At 53.8% G+C, this 20895-nt stretch overlaps 1 protein-coding gene across 2 annotated transcripts; it reads right to left on the bottom strand.

The window, feature by feature from the left end:
* Positions 1-513: 513 nt before the first annotated feature.
* Positions 514-14401, bottom strand: URGCP (upregulator of cell proliferation). Of its 2 annotated transcripts, XM_037150274.2 has the most exons (6): positions 14300-14401; positions 7345-7371; positions 6977-7047; positions 5419-5469; positions 5186-5224; positions 514-3660 (listed from the first exon to the last, which is right to left on the bottom strand). In XM_037150274.2, the coding sequence occupies exons 1-6, from the start codon at positions 14311-14313 to the stop codon at positions 1070-1072; spliced, it is 2793 nt and encodes a 930-aa protein (XP_037006169.2). In that variant the 5' UTR covers positions 14314-14401; the 3' UTR covers positions 514-1069. The 2 variants fall into 2 exon arrangements, with proteins under 2 accessions (XP_037006169.2, XP_053510785.1); XM_053654810.1 differs by lacking the exon at positions 7345-7371.
* Positions 14402-20895: the final 6494 nt, after the last annotated feature.

The raw sequence follows: 20895 nt of genomic DNA, 5'->3' as shown, positions 1-20895 counted from the left end.
GGCCTAAGTCAAGATTCCCAGCCTAGTGACACAGCTGGGACTGGGCTCCGAAACTCAGCAAGGTGGTCTTGGTAAAGGCCTGTGTGGACCAAGACTTCAGCTGGAGAATCAAGGTGAGAAGGACCCCAAATTCTGGATCCAATGGTGGCAGGTGGGCCCCGGTGCCTGGATGCTTGGTCCCAGGAGCAACACAGTGAAATGAAGGGCTGGCACGCAGGGCTGGGTGGGGCGGGGCGGGATGTGGAGGCCTGGTGCTGAGGGCAGCAGCTCCCCACCAGCTCTGCCCATGCAGGTCCCCTGCTCTGGGCCCTGTCCTTGCCTACAGAATGGGGCTATGATGGAGACACCCATCCGCAGTCACTGCAAAGACATTGGCTCCATTTCCCAGTGACCGCCTGGAATGGGCTTGCTCCCGGGGTCCACCCTGCAGCCCTCCCTCAGACAGACCTGGTCCCCAAGAAGGAAACAGGGACATTGAGGCCCAAGAGGAGCCGCCGTTACTCACCCAGGTAGTCACTCGTTTCACAAACTTTATTAAAGTGCCTGCAGTGCACCAGGCCCAGGGGTGATGAAGGTGGGTGACACACAGCCCCGCCCCCAGGAGCTCACTGTCCAGGGAAGGGGCAGACTCGGGCCAGTCCCAAGAAGCCCCGTCTGTGTTGGGGGGGCACACAAGGTGATGCAGGGTATAGGCTGTGGCAGAGCGAGCAGGGTGGGGGTGGGGAGGGCAGTAACCAGGCGTCCCCACACTGGCACTCACAGACCCATGGGCACTGGAGAGCCTGTCTGCTCCTTAGGGCCCTTTCCAACCCCTTTCCTAGGGACCCACGCACCCACCTGCAGGGGTGGAGGCCCCTCTCTGCTCCAGGAGCAGAAGAAGACGCCCTCCCGCCGGGCGTCCAAGGGGCTGGAACAGAGCTCTGTCTGCACCGGCCCTGGGGCCGCTCCACCTGCTGCCTCTCTCCGCTGGTCAAGCTGTTTAGGACACCCCAGGCCCCGCTTTCGCTTTTCTGCCTCCTCACACGGGCAGGGCACCGGCCCCAGGTGGACGCCCCCAGAGCAGCAGTGCTCACAGCCGTCTGACCAGCTCGATGAGCTGCTGGATGTTTTTGTTGGGGTTCGACAGGCCATTCCTGATGTTCTCCAGCAGGCATCTCTTCAGCTCCAAGACGGCTTCGCTGTACCCCAGGCTCGCGGTGGCCATGGGGGGCACCCCGTGCCACAGGCCAGGGATGTGCCAGATGTGCTGCTTCTCGGGGTCGCAGAAGGCCAGGCCCGCCAGCGTCCGCAGGCTGTCTCCCTGCTTGTCCACTTGGGTGGCAGCTCTGCCCCCATCCGCTGGCTGCTCCAGCAGTGGCCTCCTCTCCCGTGGCTTTGGGCCAGGGGCCAACGTGTCCTGCAGGTTCTGGTACACAAACTGGTAGTTGGGCATGTGCCCCGTCTTCTCCAGCCTCAGAAACGCATGCACAATAGCTGGCGGGATGTCCCTCGTCTCAGCTAAACTGACCACAGTGACATTGCTCAGTCCCAGAATCAAAGTGGCCAGGGAGGCCTCCAGCTCAAAGCGCTCACCGGCGGCCGGGGCGCCTCCTATCAACCCCCCCGAGTCTATCACCAGAATGTGGTCACAGCCCAGGTCCTGGCTGAAGCTCTCGGCCACTGTGACAAGCTGCATGAAGGCCCCTCGAGGACTGCAGCCCCTGCCTGTGGCAAACCGAAGCCCGAACATGGTGTTGAGGAGAGTGGACTTCCCTGTGCCCGGCACACCCAGCGCGGACAGCACCACCAGCCGCGACCGCCTCCCCAGGCGCCCGTGCAGCTCCTTCAGGAGCCCTGTGACCCAGCGCAGGGGGGTGCTCAGCGTGCTCCCATCGATCAGCTCCAGGGGTAGCCCCCTCACCAGCAGCTCCAAGGCCAAGCCTGGGAAGTGGGCAAACTGCCTCTGGCCTGCTGGCAGCTTCCCTGCCTCCACCAGGCAGCTCTCTGCCTCGTAAAACTGCGCCATCTCCCGCAGGAAGTGCTCCACCCCCAGGGGCTCCAGCCAGAGGTGCTCTCGGAGGGCCCCAGCCCCACCCTGCTTCGGCCTCAGCGCCAGAACTGTCTCCAGAGGCTGCCTCGGCCTCGGCTGGGCTGCCCCTGCCAGCCCCCACTCCATCCACCTCAGGAAATACTGCCTCTCGCCCAGGGAGGGGCAGCTGACACCGGTGATGAACTCCTGCACACCCGCCGCAGGGTCGTGGCCATTCTGCAGTGTGCGAAGTTCCAGCAGCCGGTGCCTCAGCTCTGCCAGGCGCTTGTCTGGAGGGTCCCCGGCCCACTGTGCCTGGCACAGCTCCTTCTCCACCCGGGCCACCTTTCGCCACAGCTCCCCCTGCAGCCTCAGCTCCTCCCGGCGGAAGGCGTCCAAGTCTTTGATGTTCCTGGTGATCCGCTCCATCCGGTCCTTTGCCCGCTGACACTCCTCGCAGTCCTCGTCGACCCTGAGCCCCAGCCTGCGGGCCGCATGGGCCATGTCCTCCACCGACACCCGTCTGCAGGGGGACCGGGCCACCTGCGCCAGGATGGAGCGGACCCTGCGCAGGAAGCGCACGCCGTCTGTGCTGCTGACCTTCACGAGCACATGGGAGTGGTCCATCCTCAGGACGGGGACCAGCCGGTTCAGGAACCGCAGGTTCGAGTTCCGTTTCCCGCGGTAGGGGCTCAGGATGAAGTAGAACTTGGTGGCCGACCCCTTCACGGAGGACAGCAGTCTGTACTCCTTCTCACCGATGTTGTCGGTCAGGATGAACACGGCTGAGGACACTTCTGTCAGGAGCCGGAACTGCAGCCAATGAGACCCAATGTCGCCTCTGAGGTTCAGAAAGGCCACAGGCTCTGGGAAAAGGTCCAGGTCCTCCCGGCCACTGGGCAGGAACCAGGATATCTCCACCAGCCCATCTGCAATCTCCCGGGCACTGGTGCCCAGGCCGAGGTCCCGGTGCCAGAAGCAGTCACGCTGCCGGTGGCCTGGGCTGAGCAGGGCGTTGAGCAGCTGGGACTTGGAGTTGCTGCTGACCTCCATGCGCACAAAGGCGAAGGTGGGCGCTCGGGGTAGGACCACGCTGTCCTCCCAGAGGCTGCCCACAGCCCTCGGGGGCTGTGCCCACCACGTCCGCACCACACCCCGCAGGGCCCACAGCAGGAAGGTGTGGGCGTGGTTCTCTGAGTCGGGCAAGACCAGCGGGAGCGCGAACTGGCAGAGAGACATTCTCAGCAGGATCTCTTGCTGCAGGAAAGCGTCAGAGGAAAGCAGCAGGGCACAGAGAAGGTCCAAGGGGTTCACGGGAGTGTCAGGGGTAGGCAGCTCTGAGAAGGAGTAGATGTCCGCAGAGATGTCATCGGCTGAGTCCCAGTAGATGACCTCCTCCTCCATCTGACTCTCCTTCTCTGCAGGCCGGGCGTCCGGGGGCAGGTCCAGCACCACGGTGGTGCTCCGGGCCTCGGCATTGAGGGCCTGCAGCTTCCTGAGGCAGCTCCAGGGCAGATCCCTGGGAGCCTGAGGAGCCCAGCTCCTCACGCTGTCACTGCTGATCTGCAGGGCGTCCTGGAGACCGAGCTTCTGCACCTGGTAAGTCTCGAGTCCCAGCAGGGACAGCAGCTCCTGCAGTCGGCTCCTCTCCACTGTGGAGGGAAATGAAGACATGAGCGCTCGAGCACAGGCAGGAGCCAGGGCAGAGGTGGGGAGGGGACACGGAGGGGGGCGGTGCCCTTAATACAGCAGGAAGCAGGACCCCTGGGCCATCTGGGAGCAAGATACACGCAAATCCCACCACCCAGATGCAAACACAGGGGTCAAGTGGGTCATTCAAGAGGACGGAGAACAGGAACCGGGGCCCCTACGGAAGTCCATGTGTCCGCCTCCTCTGGAAGCCTGCAGGCTCTGGCAGCACCAAGCCAATGGGCTGGGTGAGCAGCTGTGCGCCCAGATGTGTGGGCAGCCGCTCCCCCCACCCTCACCCCCAGCACGCCCTGTCCTCCTGCACTCAGGCCAGCAGTGGGCTCCTCCTCCCTGTCACCGGCAATGTCCCACAGGTGACATGATCACTGAATCACTCCCATCTTCCTGTTACTGTTCTTTTCTCTTTACAAAGTAACCAGAGAACTTCGGAAGGAAACAGGGAGGTATGACTAGGTACCGAGCACTGCAAACCACAGCTACACTGTTTTGTGAGTCTGAAGCCAATTAACGGGGGTTTACATTTGTACTGTTAGTCAGAGGTTATCATAATGCTGCATTTATTTGTTCGGCTCTTCACGTAGGGCCCATCACAGCATGGACACTCCCAGACTGGCTGCTCGCGGCAGCCCTGCCCTGCCAGAGGCTTCATCGGCCTGCCTGTCTCAGCCATGGCCTCGTACCGATTTTCATACTACGTAAAATCAGTACACTTCACATGTTAAATAAGCCAACAAAATAAATAAAGATCCTGCCACTATCCAGGACTCTACTCCCTTCTCCAAAGAGGAAGCATCATGGGGGAGGCTCATGGGAAGGACTCGGGCCGGCCTGGTACCCAGCAGCGCTCAGAGCACCAGACATGCTGCCTTGCTCCCCGGGGCCCCCTCTGCCTGCTGTCTGCACGGGCGCTGCTCAGGTTCTCAGGCCACATGGCTGCACTCGGAGCAGGGCTGGTGACTTGCTGCAGGAACAGAAGGACTTGGGAAGAGACACTTGAAGAAGAAACTCTTCCTGCTCAGGTTTCTGAGTTTTGCCAGAATGAAACCAGGGGTGTCGTCTTATCACACACGGAACAACTGTGATTTTTTTAAAGTAGTTAAGTGCGATGGGGAAAAGCCAGAGCAAACCGGCCTGTTCACACACTCACGCCCTGGGTGTGACCCTGCACAGGTCTATCAGTGAAACCACTGGGCCAGACACGTGGTTCTCAGGCTTTGCTGTGTGCCTCAGAGTCCCTGAGAGAATCTGTTAAAAATAACACCGTAGGGTGCCAATTCCCTGTGCCACTCTGCACAGGGACGGCGCACAGCGGGTTGTTTTCCTGGTGGTATTATTCACGTGTAAGTTGACATAAAGCGTGAATGCACTAGGGGTGATTCTGCGGCGGCCAGGGGTGGGCACCACCAGCACGGGTGCCACCTCCCTTCCGCAGGACTGGACGCTGGGGCACAGGGAGGAAACACCTACCCGCCGGGAAGCCGCTGTCCTGAGCCTCATCCGCACCGTCTGCAACAGCAAAGGACACAGTGCGGCCCTCAGACTGCGAGCCTGGACGCGCACCAGCCGGCCCGGGCCGGTCTCTGAACCTGCCGTTTCTCACTCGACAACTGTTCAGAGGATCGAACCCCAGCCCGTGCTCGCCTGGCCCGCTCCCTCCCTCCTCCCCCCACCAGTCCGTCCCCGAACCCTGAGGCTCCCACCTCCGAACTGGAGCTCGCGGTCGTCTCCTTCTGCTTCCCTCCATTCCAGGTCTGGAAGAGAGACACAGACACCCTCAGTTTCACCCACGCGTCCAGCAATGCCGAGTCGGGCCCGGGCACCTGCACGCAGGGGAACGAGGGCCCGAGGAGAGACGTGCGCACCCGTGCTCACGACACCGTGAAGCCCAGCAGCTGCAGCAGCAGAGGGGCCCCTCGTGTCCATCGGCGGATAAAGCGGCCCACACAGTGCAGCCTGCACACACAGCCGCATGTTATTGCACCTTTGAAAGGAGGGGGTCCTGCAGAATGCTGCAGCATGGACGGGCCGGAGGAAACGAGCCGGTCAAAGGAAGGCAGCCCTGCGTGAGCCCCTCCCAGGCAGGGCCTGTGGCGGCTGGACCCCAGAGACAGAAAGCAGAGCAGTGGGCGCCAGCGGCGAGTGGGCAGGCCCAGTTCGGTGGGTAGCAGACTTCTTACTTCCAGGGCGTGTGCGGTCGCGGGATGGCGGTGCCCACGGGCGCACAGCGACATGAATGTTCCCAGTGTCCCTGACCTGGACACTCAGAACAGGTTAGGACAGTGAATATTATGTGTATTTTAACAAAAAAAGAAAAAAACCTTTCGGGAAGAAAATCATTTTACAATGAATAATCCTGTGGCCGCCGTTCATAGTCACAAAATCGTGCAATCTCCACTTACCTATTTAGTTACAAGACATTCCTATCACTTGAAAGTTAAACTCTGTGCCCACTGAGGAATTCTCCCCAACTCCTCCCGGCCCCTGCAGTAACCCCCCACCCTGTTTCCCAAGGCAGCTGCACCTTTTCATGTGCCTGAGGGCTCCAATTCTGCCACACCCTGGCCAACATGGGTTTTTTTGTTTTTTAGATAGTAACCATTGTAGTGGCTGGGAGGTCATAACTCACTGAGTAAATATTTGTTTGTATTAATAAAACAAAAAGCGATTAACCCAAACTTATCTGCCTATTTTGTGGAGTTATTTTGCATAACACTATTACTAGCCAATAGAACACATTCATTTGGAGAAGCACCAAATTACTGACAAATGCACCTAAAATGAGTGACTGAGAGAAACTAGGACACCTGGAGGTGACCATGCCTTACAGCTGAAGTCACAAGGGGCAGCTGCCACCCCAACAGTCTCCAGAGAAAGAACAACCAGCTTATGGGGACCATGACCGAAAAGACCACAAACCCCAGTCTGCCAGGACAGTTCCAGTTTGCACCTCTGGTCCCCACAAAACACAGCGGCCCCTCTCAGCCGTGCCCAGAGTGGGAACCAGACAGTCACCTGGACACGTGTCACGAGGCTCAGACCGTAGGGAAGTGTCCCGGCAGGACTGCCACCTGTTTAACACGGAGTCCCATCTAGAATAATGTACAAGGGAGTTTTTTAAAGACCCCTAGACAGAATATGCTTGTAAAAGGAACGGCAAAGCCTTAGGCTTCTTGGATTTTCCGTCTGTGCTCCCCGGGCCGGGGTGGGGCTGGGGGAAGCAGTGCACCTGCCGTGCACGGGGCCCAAGCCCAGCCTTACCTGCACCAGCCACCGCCACTTGTCTCTCAGGGGCTTTTATTTCTGGGGCCACTTCTGCCAAATCTGACTGTCTGAAACAATTTCAGAAGAACATTATAATTAAAATAATGAAATACCACTTTCTCCTTTCAAATTGGCAGCATATCAAATCTCGTGGGGAGCCTTTCAAAACTACAAATCCCGGTCGCAGCCCAGAGCCCTGATTCCAGAACCTCAGAGGCTCTGAGTCTGGGTCTGGACGTGGCTGCTTCTGAAGGAGCCCGTGGTGGGTCTGGGGCACAGCAACGTGGAGGAAACGCCAGCCCTCCCAGAAACTACCGGCCGGGACACAGACACAGCCACCCAGAAAGACATGAAAATATACCTACCCTCTGACCAGTAATTCCACTTCCGCCCTATGGAAATAATTAAGATTTAGTTACAAAGATGTAGATGCCAGCTTTATGTATCACAGCAAAAAACTGGACACATTTCAAAATCAAAGTCCAGTAACAGGAAATTCTGCTATAGTCGTATTCTGCAACCATCACGAAATGGTCCGCGGGCCTCATCTCACAGACAAATGCATACTGGCTGTCTGGGCAGCCAGGCTTGGCGCGCCGTGCAATGCCGCTCCATGCACATCTGCAGGGGGGCGGGCACAGCCGTGGGTGCTCACTGTGAGTGGCCCAAGTGAGCAGGCAGGGATGGTCCCAAATTCTTCTCAGTGGGTTTGAGAAGTAGGCACAGTCCACTTCAGAAGCCACTATTTGAGGAGCGTCCCGGGAGGCGTGAGCACGGCCTCATGGGCAAGGAGTGGGGGTCAGACGACGGCTCAGAGTTGCCCTGGACGTGCCTGTGTGCACGTGTGTGTGGGTTTGCGTGCATGTGCACGCACGCAAATTTCCTGGCTCTGGCCCCTTGAAAGGACCACAGAAGCGCCCTTTAAAATCTTTGCTAACAGACAGCAGGTCTCTGTGGGGAAATGGCTGACGCCAGGCCTGGTGTAGAGAAAGAACCAGAGCAGCTCAAGCATCTAATTCCAGACACCACACCATGATCAGAAAGGGCACATCACTGGACACAGCGGCCAGCGCGAAGGGTCCCACCATCACGTCTGGGCGACTGGAGCCTGGGTGACGCTGAATGCAGTAATTAATTAGAAGCCACTGAGAGCAGGAAGTACTGATGCATGCAGACAATGCACTGACGAACAAGCGGGGGGCAGGCTCCTGTCCAAGCAGAACGGTGGTGGGGCCCCGGTGGCTGGGACAGCACCACCTGCAACGGTCACCACCAGGACACACCAACTAATACCAAGCTGCAGACAGAAATGCGGACAGAAAACAAGGTCTTAGCTGGGTCTTCGAACATCTCCTCACAGGCTGCTTCCCAGGTGCCAGGGAGCAATCCAGCAACTCTGCCTCAGCGGGTGGTCAAGGCCAGGGACAACGCGGACAGAGGGCCATTGTCCGAACCCCCACCCTGAGAAAGGACCAACACTGCCTGGGCAGGATTCCCACTGAGAGTGCAGAACCTGGACCAGATCACATGGACAAACCCAAAATGAAACTTCAGGCTACATAGGGAGAGCACTATATTTTCCCAAAGTGTGAATATCATCGCAAACAAAAAAGGTGGGGAAATGTCCTAGATTAAGATGCTGATGAGACAGGAATACAAAAGGCCACCCCTCCCCCTAGACTGGATCTGGGAGCACAGGGACTAACTTCAGGGTCCACTGACCACACTGCAGTACAGGTTTTGTCCATGCTGAGGTCACGTGCAGTGGTGACAAAAGAGCATCTCCACTCTCAGCAAACAGACGCAGAGGGCTGAAGGGTACAACGGGGGAGGGGGTGGGCGGCATACTCTGTGATGCTTCAGGAAAATGGCATGCTTGTGCATTCACATGTGTATGTGTGCACACCTACACACAGAGACAGCAAGGGAGAGAAAGAATGGGAAATGAGAATAGTAAACAAGCTAAAATGCCAAGAATAGGGGAATTTTCATTTTTATAGTTGATCTCTCGGCACAAATTATTGCTAATAAAAAGTTTCAAAAATTAAGTGGTTAATTACCTCTGGGTGGCATATCAGTTTATTCTTATTTGAAGTCTTTGAAGTAGCAGAAGCATCTACTTATTCGATGAAACTAAAAGGGCTGTGAGAACAATGCTGTGAGCGGGGAGTCGGGGCCACAGTACGATCTGGGGGGCCTCGTGGAGCCCGACAACCAGGGGCCCCTTCGAGCCAAGGTCCACTGTAGTTTGGAGCCGGTCATTCCAAGACAAGCAATTGCGCTCTGCTCACTTTACCAGCAGGACAAACTGCTCACCCAGCCCCCCCCCCACCTCCCTCGCTGTTCCACACGTTTCTGGGACCCCACCCTCAGCCCTCTTTGAGGAAAGGCCCAACTCGCCCTGGCGGGCACTCTAAACATGACTGTTCAGTCACTTTCCTGCAGAGCACTAAGAACTCTGACTTCATCTGAGCCCACTGTCAATAAAAACAGGGGTTTAGCCCTCGCTGGTGTGGCTCAGTGGACTGAGTGCTGGGTTGCGAACCAAAGGGTCGCCATTCAGTTCCCAGTCAGGGCACATGCCTGGGTTGTGGGGCATGAGACGCAACCACACACTGATGCTTCTCTCCAGCTCTTCTCCCTCCCTTCCCCTCTCTGAAAAGAATTAAAACCTTAAAAAAACAAAAAGGACCTGCCACATTCCCCTTCAGCTCCACATCTGGGCCCCAAAACAAAACAAAACCCAAAGCCAGTTACTTCACCCACAAAGCCTCAGGTTCCTACAAACACTTTCAAATCCTCCCAAACACATGCAAGTCCCAGCCCAGTGCCACGGATGGGACTTCATTTGGAATTAAGTAAATAAAGATGAGGTAACACTGGGATCCGGCAGCCCAGTGCAAGAACTGGTACCCTTGGAAGAGAGACAGGGGGAGGCCGGGGCCGCAGTGACACATCTACGATGCAAGGACGCTGGACGCTCGGTGAGGCACAGATGCCCTCAGAGCTTCCAGAAGAAACCAGCCATGGACCCTCAGGTCTGGATTCCTGGCACCCAGCACTGTGAGGGAAGAGAGGGCCTTGCTTTAAGCCCCCGTCTGGGTGTCATCCCAGCACCGGGCCGACAGACGCAGCGCGGGTGGCTCTGGACAGTGGGTTTGCGGGCCCACCCCACTGTGGGCCCTCCCCTTGGGCGTCTGTTTCTTCTCTGCATCTTCTGAGGACACCAGTCACTGGATTCAGGCCCAATCTTCACACCTCCAAGAGAGGACTGAAGACATGGAGTGCAGTGAATGGGACGGATGGATGGCTGCAGCCATGGGTGCTCCCAGCAGGCCTCCCGGAGCGGGGTGCCGGCCCGCACAGGCTTGGCGGGAGGCGTACACACCAGCCACGTAGCTCTCCAGGGAGAGAGAGATCCAGGCAGAGGTGCAGGCCCCGGGGGGCTCGGACAGAGTAGGCAGCAGGGAGGCCATGGGAGGGAAGAGGAGACAGGGCTGCTAGGTCAGGAGAAAGGACTGGCCCTGGTTCTGGAGGATGCCAAGTCCAAGGCGACACGCCTGTGCCAGGCTGACAACAGAAGAGAGATGACCAAGATCAGGCTGGGGTGGCAGCCCCTATGGTGACAGCAGGGGGTTGGGCTCCGAAGTCTCTGTGCAGGTTTCAACAGGCTGGCCAGAGCGTGTGAGGAGGCGGAGTGCAGGGACCTCCAGGTGCCTGGCTCCGGGGGCCGCACCGCCTGAGGTGGGAGGGCTGAGAGGTGCAGGCGTTGCTGGTGCTGGGTGCCCACACTGCTGCACAGGCACAGGGCTGGGAGGGGCTCGCTGCAGGGCCCAGGGCCATCCGCCCTCCACCACGTGCAGCTCAACCACAGTCAGCTCCTCCCCTAGAGACAGACCCTCCACCCTCAACAAAGGCAGCACTGACCTGCTGTGCATCCACAGAAAGACCTGAAAACCCAAGATGGACTGGAAATCAACAGCAAATTGGGGGAACGGAGAGCTGGGGGCGCCGCCACCTTCCTGCCCACGAGCAGCACGTCAGAAAGAGGGAGACTCCCACTCACAGCGTCCACAAGGGGCATGTACAGTACAGGCTGCAAATGTGCAGCGTCCACAGGAAAAGACTCCCTCAGTGCCAAAGAACAAGAGGCTGGAACGAATGAACAGGCATGCTGTTTGGGGAAGAGGGCTGGATATAATTTTTGAAGACAATTCTCCCTCAATTAACCTATAAGTGAATTTAGGTTGAAAAATTCACTTATAGATAAGCTGATTCAATGGAAAAATATATGCACAATAATAATCAGGAAAATTCTGGAAAAGAACAGTAATGAAAGAGTCCCTGCAGGACAGTGACGCGCGGCCCAGCCTCCCTCACAGTCAGGCAGGGTGGGTCTGTGGACACGGCCCCAGGGAGCAGGGCCCAGAAACCACCCGGTGCCGCTGAGGGCCTGGGGCTTTTCCCACTGCGACCACCTGGACAAATGGAGTGACCCCTAGTACTCCTTTCACCAGAACGAATACCAAATAGGCCCACAAGTCAAATTAGAAAATGAACCAAACAAAAAAAACACTGAAAGGAAATATTAAATGTTGTTAAAAATCCTCCCTGGCTGGTGTGGCTCAGTGGAGTGAGAGCCAGCCTGAGGACCAAAAGGTTGCCAGTTCAATTCCTGGTGAGGGCACAGGATGGGGTTGCAGGCCAGATGGCTGGTAGGGGGCATGTGAGAGGTTACACACTGATGTTTCTCTCCCTTTCTCTCTCCCTTTCCCTGTCTAAAAATAAATAAATACAATCTTTTTTAAAAATCTGAGTAGTGTAAACTCAAAAGGCAAATGCCAGAAGGATGGAAACTACTCGTGACCCAGGTGACGAGAGGCTCACTCCCTCAGTGCTCACAGACCAGTGCACCTGTGAGAAGGAGCCGAGGGCAGCTCCGCCACACGTTTAGAGTCAGCACAAAACAAGGACACGGCATCCCACGGTGCATGCCCCCTGGGGGATATGGTCTCTGTAAGGAGCAGGGTGCGAGGGCCCTGATTTTTCACTTCAGTCCCTTCTACACCTTTGGAAATGTGAACCAGGTACAGGTATTGCTTCTTTTTAAAAATAAGGCAACTACCAATTTTATCAAAAGCTACAATGTGGAGCCCTGGCTGAGTGGCTCAGTTGGTTGGAGCGTTGTCCTGTACACCAAACAGCTGCAGATTTAACTCCTGGTCAGGGCCCACCCCTAGGTTGTGGGTTCAATCCCAGGGCTGGGTGCATCTGGGAGGCAAGCCATCGATGTTTATGTCTCACATCCATATTTCTCTCCCTCTTCCTCTCTCCCTCAAAAAAAAAATCAATAGAAACATATCCTTGGGTAAGGATTAGAAGAAGGCTACAATGTAGAGAACCCTACACAACAGAACCTACAACCACCACCAGATCTGGACTGCAACTGAAATGGCCTTCCCGACAGGCAGGTGGGTCTGGGAAAGCACCTCAGACTGGAACCCTTCTTTCAAGGAAATGGCCACTTCTAAGTTATTTCCTCATTTTTAGCCATCTTTTGTAAAACCATAGCCAAAGGGACAACTGCTCTGCTAACACCGCTTCAGGCTGCAACCAGCAGCGAGAGCACATCCTGACTTCAGCATCACACAGAGCGCGCCTGGGGGACGCTGCAAGTGCTCTGCAGTCAGGGTGAAGTACAGAGTCCAACAGTCCAGCCACCAATGGAGCTTAAACCAGCCATCCTTGATGGGGTCGTTTTACATGAAGTTTTCACTCAAACTCTTAGCTGGGCCTCAGTTTCCTTACCTGCACAATGGGGATAAGACAGGACTTCCCAAATTATGGGGAGGTTTTGAAAATTTGGTAACTTGATATGTGCAAAGTGCTTGGAACAGGCTCCACAACACATTCCCCGGACGCAGGGTCAGAGGCCCCTCCGGACGGACGCAGCCCAGAAAAGATCCCAGCATGCTTCCCACCCCCGGCCCAGACCCCAGTCTGCTGGTAGGCTGACTCACAGGGGCCGAAGGGTCTCAGAAAGCCAGGTCCAGAGGTGATGACTGTCCCCAAATCTGTACAGAGCTTGAGTGCATCATTCTCTCTATGAAATGACATCCAGTATACTAAAGATTCCATGACCTCAGCTTTGCAGGGGGTACCCCTCAAAAAATGACAGGTTTGTGCCAACTTCAGACTCATGGGGTTATTCACAAACCCTTGGAACTTCTGGAATTTCAGGTATCAAGTCTGTGCCAATGCCACCTTCCACAGGGGCACCATTTAGGGCCTGCTGCCTCACAGGACATACCAGCCTGATGCGAAGTCCACTTCCGAGAGGTCTACATAGTAGTGAGCTTGGATGCCAAATGCACCATCACTTTTTTAAAAGGCCACAGGGCTTCCCCACACGGGCTCAGCACCCTGCCTGCTGCTTCACCCTTCGGGCTGGACGCAGTGGGATGTTGGCCCCTGGGCAAATCAGCCAGCATGTGAGGGATGGACCCTTGTTTATTCTATTTATGAGCTCAAAGTACTGGGTAGTCTGACCACTGCTGCCCAAGCCTAGAAAGACAGCCAGTGGATGGGAAATGCCAGGACAGCTAGCGTCAGACCCAGCTGCTGTCCTCACAGCCACCTCCACCTCCTGTGCCGTGGGGACATGGGCGGCCTGAAGCCCCTCACAACCAGCAGGAGGTCTAAACGCTCAGCTAAACTACGGTTCTACCAACTGCAGCGGTGACCTTGAGTCCAATTTCCCTCCTCTGGGACGTGAAAGGAGGAGCTGGACTGTCGTTCCCCAGCTTTCATGACTACTTACATTACCAAAATAAAAAGTAATCATAATGAATTAATGAGGTTTTATTTTGCAAGTAGGATATTTAAAAAATTGCAAACTCTGCCTGGCACCACCGTTTCCTAGAGGAAGAAACGTTTAACACCGAGACGACATTAGGGAGTGAGGTCAGAACGGAGCACCCGCCCCAGCAGGCCCGCGGCCGCCGGGGCCCAGGAGGGGCCAGGGGTGCCGGGCGCGCGCGCGTCTCCCCGCCCTCGCCCCTGCCCCTCAGGCATCTGGGCCGCTTCCGGGCGGCGGGCCGAGCGGACCACTGGCAGGCCCGCCCCGGGGGCGCGCTCTCCTCTCCTCCCCTCCCCCGCGCGGCCCGGCCCGGCCCGGCCCCACGGCGCTTCCACCCAAGGTCGGCCAGAGGGGGCGGCGGGGCCTGGCGGGCGGAGGCCTAGGAGGGGATCGCGCCCTCGCCCCGCGCCCTCTCCTTCCCCGGCCCAGCAGAGGCCCCGGCGCCCGAGCGCCGCACTCACCCGGGCGACGCCATGAGCGCGGCGAGGTCTCCGCGCTGCCGCCGCCGCCTCCGCTTCCTCCGCCGCGGGCTCGGGGAGGGGCCTCGCCGGCCACCGGCTGCCCGCCGGGCGCTGCGGGCGGCGGGGCGGGGCGGGGGCGCGGGGTGGGGCCGAAGTGGGGGGCGAGCGAAGAGGTGCAAACCCGAGAGGACCGGGGCTGGGAAGAGTTTTGGGGAGCGGGCACTGGAGTGAGAGGTCGCATAATTTCTTTAAATTAATGTTGTTGGTTTTAAGATAGAGTTTACAATAATTACTAATATCGGTTCACAGAAACTGAAACAGGAGCTCTAGTGGGTGTGTGGCATCCCACCGGGCGGTGGGCCCTGGTCCGTGTAGCCGGCCTCTCGTGCGCGACTCAGGATCCTGAACCCTGTGGACGGCTACGGTCCTCGTAGCCGAAACGTCTCCACGTGCCATGATTATTAAGCCAAGTTTTTAGAGTCGAATTTCTCGGTCAGGTGATATCAGTGTTTTTAAATCTTTTCCGACACGGACGTCTCTGTACACACACAAATACTGGTGCACGTCTGTACCTGTGCACATACACACCGCTCTCCCAGCACAGTTTGTAACACTGAGCCGGGGGCTGGCTTTCCAAAACCCTCTATAAATTTCACATCTTTCCTTATGGCCAATTTGATGGGTTAAAAACCAGTATTCCGCAAAATGGCAGACTAGGAAGTGCCACGCTCTCATTTTAGGGGCTTTGAAAAACCAGTCAAAGTTTTACAGCAACTAAGCTGTAGCAACCAAACACTCGAGCAAGAAAGAGCCGTCTTCGAACCGGCAGGAGAGTTCTCTGGTGTCTTTCCCTGCTCTCGCCCCCCGCCCTCCTAGTGCCGTAGTTGATGGCCCTGGCCTAGAGCAGGCTGCCCCCTGTCTGCTCTGCTCCCTCTAGTTCAAGGCGGTGTGGATGTGGGGACTGGGAAACTGGTTGGGGAACAGGTTTGGGAAGCACAGGGAAGGCCAGTTCTACCTGGAAGAGCTTGACCATTGGTGGTCAGGGGTGTCAGCACAGGACAGTCCTCTGCTTTTGAAAGGGTTAGGGTGTTCCAGTTCCTGGTGACCCAGGTTCTTTGCTGGGAGGCACGGGGATAGGTGGGGAGGGAGCACCTTTGGTTCTGGTTGCAGCTGGAAGGACATTTAAAAGAATAGCAAAATGGCAGTAAGTTCTTTCTCCTCAGCAATTATTTTAACTAAATGCGTTAAACTGTTCAATCAAAAGGCAGAGTTTGGCAGAATCAATTTTTAAAAAAATTATTAAGATTGTATTTATTTATTTGTAGAGAGAGGGAAAGGGGAAAAGAAAGAAGAAAGTGGGAGAGAAGCATCAGTGTGTGGTTGCCGCTCACATTTACCCAACTGGGTAACTGCTCTGCAACCCGGGCATGCGCCCCAACTGGGAATCAAACTAGCGACCCTTTGGTTTACAGGCTGTCACTCACCAGCCAGGGCCAATTTTTTTTTCCATTTTCTGGGTGTGTGTTGCTATCACATAGAAATACGGCTGTTGTCCACTAGTCCTGTATCGCATCTGAACTGTGAGTAGTTCTAGGAGCTGTTGGTAATCTCCCTCAGGTTTTGTGTGGGGACAAGCATGTCATGTGTTAATAAAGACATTCTTACTTCTTTCCCCTCTCTGCCTTTTAATTCTTTTCCCTGCCTTGTAGACATGGCTAGAGCCTCCAGTACAATGTGGGACAGTAGCAGTGAGAGCAAACCTGCCTCATTCCTGATCCCAGGTGGAGAAAGTATGCAGCCCCTCACCATTGTTGGAGACTGGGTGTTTCTTTCCCCCTAAGTTCGTACAGTGAAGCCCTAACCTCTAGTGTTGCTATACAGGGATACAGGGCCTCTGAGAAATAATGAAGGTTAAATGAGGTCCCACAGGACTGGTGTCCTTATAAGAGACACCAGAGAGCTAGCACTCTGCCCGCCCACCGCTCCCTGTGTGCATGCACCAAGGAATGGCTGTGTGGACATAAAGTGAGAACAGTGCTATGCATACACCAGAAACCATGGTGGACAAAACCCTGCTCTTGGACCTTCGCCCTCCAGAGCTCTTAGGAAACATGCTGCACTGTAAACTTCCCAGTTGGTAGTGTTCTTATGGAAGTCACAGTAAACTAATCAAGTTCCTCTGGCTCAGTGTTTTTCAGGGGATGGTAGTCAGGCTGTCAGCCAGGATTATCTCAACACGTGAACAGGGAAGGATTTGCTTCCCAGCTCCATCAAACTGTCAACAGGATTAGGTTTTGAGGGGCTTGGACTGAAGGCCTCAGTCATTCCCAGCTGTTTCAGGGAGTCCTCGACCTGTTCCATGCTGCAGGGCATCTGCAGAGGGCAGCTCACAGCACAGCCCCAGCTCCCATCAGGAGAAGCAGAGGAGAGAAGTGGCCAAAAGTGGAAGCCAGTCTTCTCTGTACCCTCATCCAAGAAGTGATATCTCAGCACCTTTCCTAATCACTAGAAATACCACTATGCCCAGCCCCCACTCAAGGAGAGGAGCTTACACAGGGGCCTGAGCATGAGAAGGGATGGCCGGGGGCCGGCTTCCTTCTCCACGTTTCAGGGCCATCCCAGAGGCCCTCTCACCACCTCTCAGGGACCAAATCTGAGACGAATGGAACAACACAGGTGCGATGACACAGCACAAGTACCAGGAGTCCATACTTACATAAACAATATAAGTAAATGGGGGAGAAAGGGCAGCTCTTCCTTTCAGTAACATGCCACTTAACAAATGCAGCAAGTGAATTAGAAATAGGAAATGACCACCTGGTAAATATCACATTAATCACTGCTATAGGAAGGAATGGCGTTTAAAATTCGCGGATGAAAGTATGATAAAAAATAAGGTATTTGCTGCCCTGGCTGGTGTGGCTCAGTGGACTGAGCACTGGCCTGGGAATCAAAGGGTTGTTGGTTCGATTCCCAGTCAGGGCACATGCCTGGGTTTCAGATCAGCTCCATGGTGGGGGGGTGCATGAGAGACAACCACACATTGATGTTTCTCTCTCCCCCTCTCTAAAAATAAGTTTAAAAATCTTTTAAAAAAAAATTTATTAGTACAAGTCTCAAAGTTTCTCCCCACAAGCCACTTATTTAAAATGAGATTTTTAAAACTTTACAATGGAGAAATCGGAGAAATACCAACAAAGTGCTCAGACTTACCCTGCCATACTTGATGCCATGCACCCTCTGAACCGCCTGATTCACCAAGAAGGGCACTCGTCACTGCTGCCACAGTCTCCTGCAAACACGTGACTTCAGCCTCCTCAACCAGAACACCCAGATGGAGGGACATGCTATAAAATGACTTTCCAATACTTCAAAAGTGTCAAAAGACAAAGAAACAGTAATGAATTGTTTAAAATTGCAGGAGGCTAAAGTGGCAGGATGAACAGATGCCTCATCCTCAGTTGGATCCTGCACCAAGAAAGGACACAGGAAGTTAGTGAGATTGGAGTAAGGTCTGTAAACAGTTCATAGCACTGTACAGATGTTAATGTTCTGGATAATTCTGTCACAATCCTACAATACAGTAGTGTGGCGATGAGCTGGGTAAAGGGTGTACAGAAACTCTGTGCATTGTTGTTCTTACATTTTAAAGAGCTTCATAGACAGATTTTCCTGTGAGTAATCACTATTTCCCGACTCCCTCAGCCCTAAGCGACCACTGAGCTACCTTCTGTCTTTATAGAGTTGCCTATTCTGAACATTCCATATAAATGGAATCATACAATATTTGACCTTTGCATAATGTTTTCAAAGTTTATCCCCTGTTATATTTGAACTGTGTCTCCCCTCCCAAAAAGAGATTTGGAAATCCAAATGCCCAGTATCTGTGAATGTGAATTCATTTGAAAATTGGGTCTTTGCAGACAGCAAGGTAAGATGAGGTAATAAGAGGGCCCAACCCAACATGACTGAGTTCTTATAAGAAGGGGGAGCCTGGACACAGAGATGGACATGAGGGTGACCTGAAGACAGGAGAAGGACACAGTCTACAAGCCCAGGAAGCCTGAGGCCCAGGAGCTGAAAGAGAGGCTTGCAAGAGTCTCCCTCCCAGCCCTCAGAGGGGCCAACCCTGCCAACACCTTGATTTCAAACTTCTAGCCTCCAAACTGTGAGATGGTATATTTCTGTTAAGCCACAGTTTGTGACACTTGATTATGATGATCCCAGTAATCCCATATATCCATGCTGTAGTGGTACTTTATTCCTTCTTATTGCCAAAAAGATTCCATTGTGTGACTATATCACATTCTTGTTTATCCAGCCAATATTTGGGTTGTTTTGACCGTATTGACTAGAATGAAAAATGCACCTTGTAAACACATGTGTTTAAGTTTCTGTATGGACATGTTTTATTTTCTCTTGGGTATATACCTAAGAATGGAACTGCTAGGTCATACAATTGTGTGTAACTTTTTAAGGAACTGCTAAACTTTTCTGAAGTAGCTGCACCATTTTGCATTCCCGCCAGTGAAAGTGTGAGGGCTCCATCTCTACATCCTCAGTAAAATTGTAATTGCCTGCCCTTCTGATTACAGCCATGAAAGAGGATGTGAAGTTGTATCTAACTGTGCCTTTGATTTCCATTTCTCTAATGGTTAATGAAGTTGACCTTTTTTGTTTAATGTGCTTAATCACTATTTTTAAAAGAAATTTCCATTCAGATTCTTTGCCCAGTTTTTTCTTTTTTAAGTTCTAAGAGTTCCTTTAAGTATTCTGCTCACCAAATGCTTGCTCCTGTTCTGTGGGATCTTTCTGCTTCCTTGATGGTGCTGTTTAAAGCACAAAAGTTTTAAATTTTTTGAAGTCTAATTATCAATTGTAAAATCTTTTTTAATATTTGCAACAGTTTGGTACTTCTAAGATTACTTCCAGCCCTGGCCAAGTAGCTCAGTTACCTGGTTAGAGTGTCATTCCAGTCGCCCAGGTTGCGGGTTGGATCCCTGGTCAGGGCACATACAAGAAGCAAACCATAGCCCTGGCTGGGTTGCTCAGTTGTTTAGAGCACTGTCCAGATACACCTGGGTCGTGGCTTCCATCTCCAGCCAGGCACACGTGCAAGGAGCAATCCATGAACGCATGGGTACGTGGAGCAACAGATCAATGGGGTTTTCCCCCCTCTGCCCCCCCCTTCCTCTCTCTCTCTCTGAAATCAATACATTAAAAAAGATTTAAGAAGCAACCAAAGAATGCATAAGTGGAACAACAAATCTGTTTCTCCTCCTCTCTCTAAAAAAATCAATAAAAACGTTTTAAATAAAATTATTTCAAAATAGAACATTATGTACTAAAAGGTTAGAGAAATATATGCTAGACTACCAACAGAAAGTAGAAATGAAATTTTAATTGCTATTCAACACAAATTTCTTTCCTTTCTCTCTGATGAACAAGTGTTGCAAATTCTGAGTGAATTTTGGAAGTTAATATCATTAGTAAAGTCACCGTCCAGAGATAACCATCATTGAAATTGAGGTCTGTCTTCCACAGGAATACGTAAACACAGGGAAATGTAGGATCATTTGTTCCACAGGGTCACAGCTGTGTAAACAAAGTGTGTATGATGAGTCATGACAGACAGGAATTTATGTTGCACAGTAACAAGAAAAGGAGCTCTATCAGAGCCATTGCAGGGGGGAGGGGCACATGTGGGTGACACTTGAACTGGGTTTGCAAGGTGAGTGATGGCTCTGTTTTAGGGGGGAAAAAAGGAGTCTTTCCAGACAGAGGGCAGCCACAAATGAAGAAATACAGTGGGGGCAGTGATGGAAACGATCGTTTCCTAGCCCAGCAGGACACTTCTGATGCTGAAGGGCCTTAAATGACAGTGGATGCGATCCTTGTAGGCCACAGGGCTTCCTTGTAGTTTTGGGCAAGGATGCATGATGATGTACCTTTTAGAGGGACAGTTCACGAAGTTGTGTGTAAGAGAGGTTGGAGGAATGAGAGAATGGAAGCCGGGGACTTGGCAAACGGCCCATGGACATGTCTGTACCTCGTGTACACATGTGTAGGTGACCACATGTCCTATTTGGCCAGAGGCAGCCTCAGGGCACACCTCTGGTCCTAGTGTAGTTACACTGCACCTCACTTCAGTCTCAAAGGTGTCTAAGTTTGGAGGATCACTCTTTATACTCATACAGAATAGAACTTCCAAAATCTTTACAATGTGAGAGCCCCTGATTTTTGTACTCTATTTTATATTTACTTTTTTAAAGATTTTATAATGTGTGGTTGCCTCACGCACCCCCTACTGGAGACCTGACCTGCAACCTATGCATGTGCCCTGACTGGGAACTGAACCCGTGACCCTTTGGTTGGTAGGCCCGTGCTCAAGCCACTGAGCCACACACGCCAGGACTTGATTTTTTTTTCTTTTTTTTTTAATTTTGGTTGCAACCCATTGAACTTACTTCGTGACACACTAATTGTTCCTAACCCAGTTTGTAAAGCTCAGTCCTACATGCCTGCAGGCGTTGGGAAAAGGGAAAGGGGACAGAGACCTAAGTTCGGATTGGTGGGTTTATGGCCGCACCAAAATC

This window comes from Artibeus jamaicensis, unplaced genomic scaffold (assembly GCF_021234435.1).
Source record: "Artibeus jamaicensis isolate MK-2021 breed Jamaican fruit bat unplaced genomic scaffold, CSHL_Jam_final contig_886, whole genome shotgun sequence".
Lineage (NCBI taxonomy): Eukaryota > Metazoa > Chordata > Mammalia > Chiroptera > Phyllostomidae > Artibeus > Artibeus jamaicensis.
Note: the sequence above shows the minus strand (reverse complement) of the source record. Positions and strands in the feature narration are given on the sequence as shown.